Below are 10,686 nucleotides of genomic sequence, written 5' to 3'. Positions count from 1 at the left end.
ATGCAGCCGTGCGACAGCAGCTCTCGCCCCTTCAAGCAGAGGAAAAGCCTCGGTGAGTTATTGGGGATGAAGGGATGGAAGGCAGGGGATGGGGTCAAGGATGGAGACGTCACGGAGTGGTTTGAGTTGGAAAAGACCTTAAAGACCACCCAGTTCCAACCCTATGACCATGGGCAGGGCCACCTCCCACCAGGTGTAGGGTTCAGCTACGCTTATTCCTCCTCCTTTCCTCTTCAACAGCCACCAGGATGCACGAAGTGACCGAGATCCGGATCAAATATCCCAACAAGATCCCGGTAAGAGCCACGTCCCCGTCTCTTCGGGGCCAGCTGGAAGCCAAACTCGGAGAGTCCTCACTCAAGACTTCATGGCTCAGCTCTGAAGACCCCAGTTCTTCTTTTCTGGATAAGAGGACCCCGAGTCTCACCCTCCGGCACCTTCTCCTCGCTGCAGGTGGTCGTGGAGCGTTACCAGAAGGAGAAGAACTTACCCCCCCTGACCCGAACCAAATTCCTGGTGTCCCAGGACCTGCCCCTCTCCCAGTTCGTTGTCACCTTGAGGTAAGTGGATAGTGGTCGGATGGGGCCAAGATTTGGATCCAGAGCCCTGGATCCGTGCAACCTGGGCTGGAAAACACCTGGAAGCCCCTTTGGCTGCTCTAATGGGCAAGTGATTTGGACTCCATGACCCCATGGGTCTTCTCCAACCTGGTGATTCTACGATTCTAAGTGTTTACACTTAATGCAATTAGCCTTTGCAATTAGCTCGTTGATGCACGGAGGGAGCCTCCTCCCTCTCCACCCTTGGCTCCTTCCCCAGGGTCAATTGCTAATTGGGGGTAGGTGATTAGCAGGGCTGCAAACGAGCAGCAGGGTTGTAGTTGAGTCTGAAGCCTTTGAGCTCTGGGAATCGCTCCCAGGGACCAACATCTCCCAGCAGGAAGGGTTTGGGATGGATGGAGATGTCGTGGCTCGTCTTTATGGATCTTTTTGGCTGTGTCCTTGCACCAACCTTGATGCTGGTGGGAGATGATCCCAGAATCCTGAACTGGTTGGGTGGGAAGGGTCCTCTGGAGCTCCCCGAGTCCCCTCTAGGTTAATGTGATTCTATGAACGGATTTACACGGGTGGCTCGTAGGCACCGAGATGCTTTTGGAGGAGCTGATGTCTTCATCTGGAGGAGGCTTGAAGCCTCCTGGTCCACTGGAAGGTCTGGAGGAGGCTTGAAGCCTCCTGGGCCACTGGAAGGTGTCCCTAGAGTTGGAACGGGATGAGCTTTGCCTCTTCCAACCCAACTCATTCCACGATTCTATGGGGTCCGAAGCTTTGTTGAGGTCGAGATAGACGACGTCCACTGCTCTCTCCTCACCTACCCAGCTAGTTGTGTTATCGAAGCACAACCTGGTCCCTTGGGGAGGAGCCACGAAGCGTCTGAGGCAGCTCCGTGTCCCCACAGATGGATCTAGGGAGCTTCCCCATCCTTCCCCTTCCTCCCCGCAGGACGCGGCTCTGCCTGGGCTCCTCCCAGACCTTCTACCTGCTGGTGAACAACAAAGGGCTTCCCAACATGGCCATCACCATGCAGGAGCTCTACCAGGACAACAAGGACGAGGACGGCTTCCTCTACTTGACCTACGCCTCCCAGGAGATGTTCGGCAGCTCCAGGGACCCCAAACTCACCCCTCGCCTTGTGGCTCCTCATCTCAACCCCCCAACGCTGATGGGGTTGGGGATCCATCCATCCAAACGTGGCTTCAGACCCCTGTGGAGCCTCAAATTGTGGCTGGATCAAGCCTCATCTTCTCTCTGGCTGCAGCCTGACAGGTTCGATCTTAAAAATTATTCTCAACACCTTAATCCGGTGGCTTCGGCTACGAATTCCTCTCCCCCTGCGGCAGATGGTGTTGGTTTACGCTGATGGATGGGGACGTTCTTCCTCTAAGAGGCCCTTCTAAAGGGCTTTAGAGCCTGTCATCCCTGCTCAGGAGAACGTCGCCTCCTTCTAAACGTTCCTCCTAACAGGATTGAGGGCTTGAGGAGGTTTGCGTTAAGCCGCGTGTCCCTTCTCGCCGCTGCTGGAGCATCCGAGCTCTCCAGAGGTGGAATAAAGGAAATTTTGGCTGATGCCTCTGGCTGCGGCTCATCCCTTGGATGCAAAACCAGCTTTAACCTCAGGGTTTAACCTCCCTGGTTTGCTGGGCTGGCATCTGGGGGAGGAAAAACCTAGGGAAGGGAACATTTTTTACTCCCCTTATAGCAAAACCAGCCTGGGAGAGAGACTTTTCTGCAGAAAAGCAGCTCCCCATCGCGCTCCCCTCTGCAGAATCAGGGGGGACCCTCCCCAACATCTCCATCCAGCACCCCAAGGGCAGGGCGAGCCGCTAAAATCCGCAGCGGAGAGGTGGCGGAGCTCCGATGAGTCAGATGGAGACGCTGCTGAAATATTTAAGGCTTCCCCCTCGCCATCAAATTGCGTGGTCACGCCGGGGGAATATTTCAGGCACGTTTCATCTTCAAATGTTAATAAATAAGCTCTAAAATTAGCTGCCAGCGGCAGCGGGAGCCGAGAGGCTGGTGGGGAGAGGGGAGGCGAGTTCCTCCTCCTGCAAAGGGCTGGAGAGTGGGAGCTGGGGGCTCTCCTGGACCCCTGGGTTGGATGCAGCCTCCAAATTTTGGAGGAGCAGGTTGGATTTTGAGGCTTTGGGAGGGGTTTTCAGGGGGGAGATGACAGCTCTGTGGTTGCTGGAGACCCTTCCCCTGCACAGAGGGATGGAGAGTGGGACCTGGGGGCTCTGCTGGAGCCTCCTGGCTGGATGAAGCCCCCAAATTTTGGAGCAGGTTGGATTTGAGGCTTTAGGAGGGGTTTTCAGGGGGGAGATGACAGCTCTGTGGCTGCTGGAGACCCTTCCCCTGCACAGAGGGATGGAGAGTGGGAGCTGGGGGCTCTCCTGGACCCCTTGGTTGGACGCAGCCCCCAAATTTTGGAGGAGCAGGTTGGATTTGAGGCTTTAGGAGGGGTTTTCAGGGGGGAGATGACAGCTCTGTGGTTGCTGGAGACCCTTCCCCTGCATAGAGGGATGGAGAGTGGGACCTGGGGGCTCTGCTGGAGCCTCCTGGCTGGATGAAGCCCCCAAATTTTGGAGCAGGTTGGATTTTGAGGCTTTAGGAGGGGTTTTCAGGGGGGACATGAGAGCTCTGTGGCTGCTGGAGACCCTTCCCCTGCATAGAGGGATGGAGAGTGGGACCTGGGGGCTCTCCTGGACCCCTTGGTTGGATGCAGCCTCCAAATTTTGGAGGAGCAGGTTGGATTTGAGGCTTTGGGAGGGGTTTTCGGGGGGAGACGACAGCTCCACGTCCTTCCCACGCAGAGAACTCCAGAGCTGGACCCAGAACTCCAGGTTTGGTCCCCCCAGAGGGGCAGAACCCTCGCTCTGCTGCTCCCCCGGCTTCGGCTCCAGCCCAGGCTCCGATTCCCTTCCCCTCATCTCCATCACTCCATCCTTTTCTCTCCATCTGTCGTCCCAACCACAGCGTTTCCCTCTGTGACTCCCGGAGCTCCCAGGCAGCTGCTGGGAGGCCGCGTTTGCTCCCTGCACAGACACTTCCCTGCTTGGGTGGTTGGTTTTTTTTTTTTTTAAACCATATATTTAGCTTGTCAGCCTGCAGCTGATCTGCTAATACCTCCACCAGCCTCTCTCCTTCTTGAAAAAAGAAGGGGCTGGCGCATCTCGGTGTTTGCACACACACGTTCCACGTTCCTCTTCCCTCCAGGCTCCCTGTAATTAAAACCGGGAGCTGTTTTGGGTGTGAAAATTAGTTATCAGGGTCCCTGCAGCCCGTAGGTTTGATTCTAAGCAGCCTGGAGCTCTCTCAGCTGAAAACTCGTCCTAGGAGCCTGGTTGAACCTCATCCTGTTGGCCCTTGGCCCATGGATCCAGCTTGTTCTGATCTCAAATTGGAGCTTTCCCACTCTCCATCCATGGATCCAGCCTGGCCTGATCCCTCTCTAGATCCTTCCTGCCCTCCAGCCATGGATCCAGCCTCTCCTGATCCCTCTTTAGATCCTTCCTGCCCTCCATCCATGGATCCAGCCTCTCCTGATCCCTCTCTAGATCCTTCCTGCCCTCCATCCATGGATCCAGCCTGTCCTGATCCCTCTCTAGATCCTTCCTGCCCTCCATCCATGGATCCAGCCTCTCCTGATCCCTCTCTAGAGTCTTCCTGCCCTCCATCCATGGATCCAGCCTCTCCTGATCCCTCTCTAGATCCTTCCTGCCCTCCATCCATGGATCCAGCCTCTCCTGATCCCTCTCTAGATCCTTCCTGCCCTCCATCCATGGATCCAGCCTGTCCTGATCCCTCTCTAGAGTCTTCCTGCCCTCCATCCATGGATCCAGCCTCTCCTGATCCCTCTCTAGATCCTTCCTGCCCTCCATCCACGGATCCAGCCTCTCCTGATCCCTCTCTAGATCCTTCCTGCCCTCCATCTGTGGATCCAGCCTCTCCTGATCCCTCTCTAGATCCTTCCTGCCCTCCATCCATGGATCCAGCCTGGCCTGATCCCTCTGTAGATCCTGCCCTCCAGCCATGGATCCAGCCTGGCCTGATCCCTCTCTAGATCCTGCCCTCCAGCCATGGATCCAGCCTGGCCTGATCCCTCTCTAGATCCTTCCTGCCCTCCATCCATGGATCCAGCCTCTCCTGATCTCAGGACCTGCCAGGAAAGCCAAAACTCTTAATTACAGGTTGAATTAACGCTGAAGGCTCCCTGAGCTGTGAGATGTGGCACCTTGGGGTTCAAATCCTTAATTAACTCGCAGGGAGGAAGAACAAAGGGGTCTGGAGCAGAGTTGGGGGGTGAAGAAGGTAAAACGCAGCCTCGATTTCTGCTGGGAAGAGGTTTTCTTGTCTATTCCAGCCCTTTCCCTGTGTTCTCTCATCATAAGGAGGGAGGGGGAACCCCAAAAGCTGTTTCCTTGGAGATGTCGGGGCTCACTCCAGGAGGGTGACTCCGACGGGGAAGGCTGCGGTCGAGAGTGAAGATGAAGAGTCTCCTGTGGCTTGGACCAGGTCAGCGGGACTGGGAGAGGAGGAGGAGGAGAAGAAGGAGAAGAAAGAGAAGAAGGAGAAGAAAGAGAAGAAGGAGAAGAAAGAGAAGAAGGAGAAGAAAGAGAAGAAGGAGAAGAAAGAGAAGAAGGAGAAGAAAGAGAAGAAGGAGAAGAAAGAGAAGAAGGAGAAGGAGGAAAGAAGGAGAAGGAGGAAAGAAGGAGAAGGAGGAAAGAAGGAGAAGGAGGAAAGGAGAAGGAGGAAAGAAGGAGAAGGAGGAAAGAAGGAGAAGGAGGAAAGAAGGAGAAGGAGAGAAGAAGGAGAAGGAGGAAAGAAGGAGAAGGAGAGAAGAAGGAGAAGGAGGAAAGAAGGAGAAGGAGGAAAGAAGAGAAAGAGAAGGAGGAGGAGAAGAATACAAGAAGAAAAGAGGAAGAGGAGAAGAAGGAGAAGAAGAAAAGAAGAAGAAGAAAAGAAGGAGGAGAAGGAGAATAAGGAGAAGGAGAAGAAGAAAAGAAGAAGAAGAAAAGAAGGAGGAGAAGGAGAATAAGGAGAAGGAGAGAAGAAAAGAAGAAGAGAAGAAGAAGAATACAAGAAGAAGAAAAGAAGAAAAGAGGAGAAGGACAATAAGGAGAAGGAGAGAAGAAAAGAAGAATACAAGAATACAAGAGGAGGAGGAGAAGAAGAGGAGGAGGAGGAGAAGAAGAGGAGGAGGAGGAGAAGAAGAGGAGAAGAAAAGAAGAAGGAGAAGACTCCAGGGAGACCTTAGAGCAGCCTTTCTGCATGGAAAGGGGCTCCAGGAAAGCTGGGGAGGGGCTCTTGGTCAGGGAGTGAAGGGATAGGACAAGGGGAACAGTTTTGAGCTGCAAGAGGGGAGATTGAGGTGAGATCTTGGGGAGAAACGTTCTCCTGTAAGGGTTGGGAGGCCCAGGTTGCCCCGAGAAGTGGTGGCTGCTCCATCCCTGGAGGGGTTAAGACCAGGTTGGATGGAGCTTGGAGCCCCTGATCCAGTGGGAGGTGTTGGATCTGGATGGGCTTTGAGGTCCCTTCCAACCCAAACCATGATTCCAAGTGCCGGTTTTGAAGCCTCCAGCTGCAGGAGGAAGAAAATTGGGATGAAAATCAAAGCCGGACACGCCACGTGATGAGCCACAAAATATCCGATGGGGACAAAAAGCCGCTAGAGGACTTAATCACCTCAATTTGGAGATGGATCTCATGGAAAATGCATATTCAAGGGCTGGAGAAAAGGAACCGAGCGTAATCAGGAGCCAGTTTGTGTTTCCCAGCATGTTCAGAGATGAAAGAACAATTTACCCAACGATGCGATTCTTCCATCCCATAAAGAGCCCGACAATAGATATTTAACCGCTAACGAAGACACAAAGTGAAGCTGAAGGGAATCTTAATGAGCAAGCGAGGAGGTGAAACCCTGTCCGGCCGCGTAGGTTGGAAAATCTCGATGTTCGGAAGCACCTGGAGTGAAGAATCGGGTGCTGGTTCCCTTTGGTGCCTCCGGAGACGAACGAAGCGAAGAAACGAGGGTGAAAAGGGCTCAGAAATCCATCTGTGTCTTCCCACCCAAACATCTCACGCCCCTGCTGAGGAAATTAGTCGCTGCGTAATTAACGGAGAATTATATTGGCGATAAATATGTAATTATATTTGTCCTCGCGACGGCAAATGGCATTTAGCGAAAGAAATGGAGCAGCAAAAAGTCCATCGGCGTCTCGTAAACGCCGGGTGGGATTCGTTGAAGTGATTCAGCAGGAGAAATGAGAGACGGGAAGATCGACCTTCGGGTTGTCCGCATTGGGATGGGGGAGAGGGGCTCCTGGTCTACCCAGCTTGGGTTTTGAGGGGCCTGCGGCTCATCTTGGGGTCATTGGGAGCCTTGGGGAGCAGGATCCGCACCTGGGAGAGCAGGATCTGCACCTCGGAGCAGGATCCACATCTTGGGGAGCAGGATCTGCACCTTGGAGCAGGATCCGCGCCTTGGGGAGCAGGATCCGCGCCTTGGGGAGCAGGATCTGCACCTTGGAGCAGGATCCGCGCCTTGGGGAGCAGGATCCGCGCCTTGGGGAGCAGGATCTGCACCTTGGAGCAGGATCCGCACCTTGGGGAGCAGGATCCACACCTTGGGGAGCAGGATCCGCACCTTGGGGAGCAGGATCTACACCTTGGGGAGTAGGATCTGCGCCTTGGGGAGCAGGATCCGCACCCTGGGGAGCAGGATCCGCACCCTGGGGAGCAGGATCCGCACCCTGGGGAGCAGGATCTGCGCCTTGGGGAGTAGGATCTGCACCCTGGGGAGCAGGATCCGCACCCTGGGGAGCAGGATCTGCGCCTTGGGGAGTAGGATCCACACCTGGGAGAGCAGGATCCGTGCCTTGGGGAGCAGGATCTCCACCTTGGGGAGCAGGATCCGCGCCTTGGGGAGCAGGATCCGCACCTTGGGGAGCAGGATTCGCGCCTTGGGGAGCAGGATCCGTGCCTTGGGGAGCAGGATCCGTGCCTTGGGGAGCAGGATTTGCACCTTGGAGCAGGACCTGCGCCTTGGGGAGCAGGATCTGCGCCTTGGGGAGTAGGATCTGCACCTTGGGGAGCAGGATCCACACCTGGGAGAGCAGGATCCGTGCCTTGGGGAGCAGGATCTCCACCTTGGGGAGCAGGATCCACACCTGGGAGAGCAGGATCTGCACCTTGGGGAGCAGGATCTGCACCTTGGAGCAGGATCCACACCTTGGGGAGCAGGATCCGCACCTTGGAGCAGGATCTGCACCTTGGGGAGCAGGATCTGCACCCTGGGGAGCAGGATCTGCACCTTGGAGCAGGATCCACACCTTGGGGAGCAGGATCCACACCTTGGGGAGTAGGATCTGCACCTTGGAGCAGGATCCACACCTTGGGGAGCAGCCCCAGGTCCCTCAGCTGGTCCCAGAAACCCTGCACTCCAGCCCCTTCCCAGCTCCGTTCTCTTCTCCAGATGTTCCCCAGCCCCTCAAGGTCCCTCAGACCTGAGCCCAGGATTCCAGATGTGGCCTCACCAGCTTCAAATCCAGGGGGACAATCCCTTCCCTGCTCCTGCTGGCCGCCCCGTGGCCCAAGCCGGGATGCTGGTGGCCTCCTCGGCCACCTGGGCTCGTGTTCAGCTGCCCTTGACCCAATTTTCTGCATCACTTCGCTATAATTCTATAATTTACAGATATTTTTCATCTTTTTAGGGGCAGCCAGTGCCCTTCCGAGGCTCCAACCGTGTCCAGAGACACCAGAGCCCCTTCTCCTCGCCCTGCGAGTCCAACCTCGGCGTTCTCTCCTCTCCAGAGCCGTTTATTCACCTTTATTTATCCCGGGATCCCCCGAGGCTCTTTAATTTCAGAGCTAAATCCCGGTTGATCCAGCAGCCGTGATATCTCCTGCCTGCGTCCCTCCTCTTCTCATTATTTTATATTATAAGTGATTTCACTCGCAGTCACATCTCACGCTTTTTATAACCCACGCGAGGGGAGATTTTATAGCCGAGAAGGTCCCGGAGGTTCTGAATCCAACCAGGAGCTCGGACCAAGGGCATCAAATCCCAGAGCATCCACCTAGGAGAGTCCAACCAGGTGAGCATCGTGATCGGAAGGAGATTTATCTTTATCCCATGAAGGTCTTGGAGCAAGGAGACATCCTTGGGTGCACCCACGGATCTCCAGGACCCACGTCCATCCAGGACCTCCCACCACCTGCATCCATCCATCCAGGATCTCCAGGACCTGTGTCCATCCAGGACCTCCCACCACCCACTGGGATGAGTGGAGCTGGAGGCCCAGGGGCCAGAAGGACCCACACATGTTCCCAGCATCCTCCATCAGCTCCAGGAAGGAGCAGATGAAGACGTCGGCTCCTCTGAAAGCATCTGGGTGTCACCATGGAGCTCCAGAGATGGGGTCCAAGAGCTGTTGACGCCATCAGAACCAAAGAATTATGGAATGGGTTGGGTTGGAAGGGACCTCAAAGCCCATCCAGGTCCATCCCTGCCACGGGGACACCTCCCACTGGATCCAGTTGCTCCAAGCTCCATCCAACCTGGTCTTCAACACCTCCAGGGATGGAGAAGCCACTGCTTCTCGGGGCAACCTGGTCCAGGACCTCCACATACTCACCGGAGAACGTTTCTCCCCAAGATCTCGCCTCAATCTCCCTTCTTGCAGCTCAAACCCGTTCTCCTCACCCCGTCCCTGCACTCCCTGACCAAGAGCCTCTCCCCAGCTTTCCTGGAGCCTCTTCCCATCCTGGAAGCTGCTCTAAGATCTCCTTGGAGTCTTCTCCAGGCTGAACAACCCCAACTCTCAGCCTCTCCTTGAGGTTCTCCAGCCCTCACATCATCTCCGTGGCCTCCTCTGGCCTCGCTCCATGAACTCCACGTCCTTCCCGTACCGAGGACTCCAGAACTGGACCCAGAACTCCAGGTTTGGTCCCTCCAGAGCGGAGCAGAGGGACGGAATCCCCTCCCTCACCCTGCTGGTCCCACAACTTTGGATGCAGCTCAGGATCTGGAGCTTCTCCTCCTCCATCACCCCAATTCCTTCTCCTCAGGGCAAGGTCACGGTCATCTGGAGCTCCTATAATGAACTTTTCTAATCCTCGTTATGAATAGAAACCTTCTAAGACTGCAGCGCAATCTCTGCTCGTTAATTAACGATGAGTGGCAGGCTGCCTTGTCAAATAAAAAGCTTTAAATGTGATTTGGGGGTGGGGGGGGGATGCACCTTCTCAGCTCCACTGGGTTCTTCTTCCTTCTGAAAGTGAGAGATGAGAGGTGAGGAGAAAAAAGCCACAGCAGAGCAGAGGGGGCTCGGCTCCAAATTGCCCCGTTAACGCTGCTGCTAATTGCGTTCCTGCTGTTCAACGCAGCAGCAGCCAAGAAAAAATAGAAGAAAAATTCAAATTTTGCTGCAGTTGGAAGCTGCAGCTCGATGGAGGAGTCAGAGGGCATCAAAGCCATCGAAATATCATTAAACTTGGGATGGGGACGCGGGGAAATCCAGAAGAAATGAGCAGAAATGAGAAGTGGGTTGGAAGAAACGATCATCGAGAGCAACGACTGCGGAGAAGGGTGGATGGGGACAGGCTGGGAGAAGAAATTGGGCTTGTGTTGAGCTCCAGGATCGTGCTCCATCCTTCTCCTCCCACCAGGAGCACAGAGGAGGAGGACACGGAGCTCAAGCTCTTCCCCTACAAACCTCTGTTGGGTTTATCCAAACCTCTCAGTCCTGCAAACCCCGTCGGTCTCATCCTCGGTGTCCTTCACGCCCACCTGGTCCATCCAGCAGGGACCTTCTGGGTTCCCTTCACCAGCCTTGGAGTTTTGATTAAAGGTTTGAAGCCGGCACCACCCCAGATCTTCACGAAGGCTCAAAGGGATCCACGGTGGTGGTAGAATCATGGAAGGGTTTGGAAAGGACTTTAAAGTCCATCCAATTCCAACCTCACGCATGGGTAAGGACACCTCAACTGGACCAGGTTGCTCCATCCAACCCTCAGACCTCACAGGAAAACGTTCCTCCTCAAAATCTCATCTTAACCTCCTTTCCTTCAGCTCAAAACTGTTCCCCACGTCCTATCCCTGATCAAGAGCCCCTTCCAAGCCTTCCTGGAG

General features: G+C 55.0%; 1 protein-coding gene across 1 annotated transcript; it reads left to right on the top strand.

The window, feature by feature from the left end:
* LOC138734008 (microtubule-associated proteins 1A/1B light chain 3C-like) lies at positions 1-1,917 on the top strand. Its single transcript, XM_069881540.1, has 4 exons — positions 1-52; positions 241-296; positions 454-560; positions 1,500-1,917. The coding sequence occupies exons 1-4, from the start codon at positions 1-3 to the stop codon at positions 1,915-1,917; spliced, it is 633 nt and encodes a 210-aa protein (XP_069737641.1).
* The last annotated feature ends 8,769 nt before the right edge of the window (positions 1,918-10,686 follow it).

The sequence above is a fragment of the Phaenicophaeus curvirostris genome, unplaced genomic scaffold (assembly GCF_032191515.1).
Source record: "Phaenicophaeus curvirostris isolate KB17595 unplaced genomic scaffold, BPBGC_Pcur_1.0 scaffold_51, whole genome shotgun sequence".
NCBI classification, from domain to species: domain Eukaryota; kingdom Metazoa; phylum Chordata; class Aves; order Cuculiformes; family Cuculidae; genus Phaenicophaeus; species Phaenicophaeus curvirostris.
This window is presented reverse-complemented; position numbering and strand designations above follow the sequence as displayed.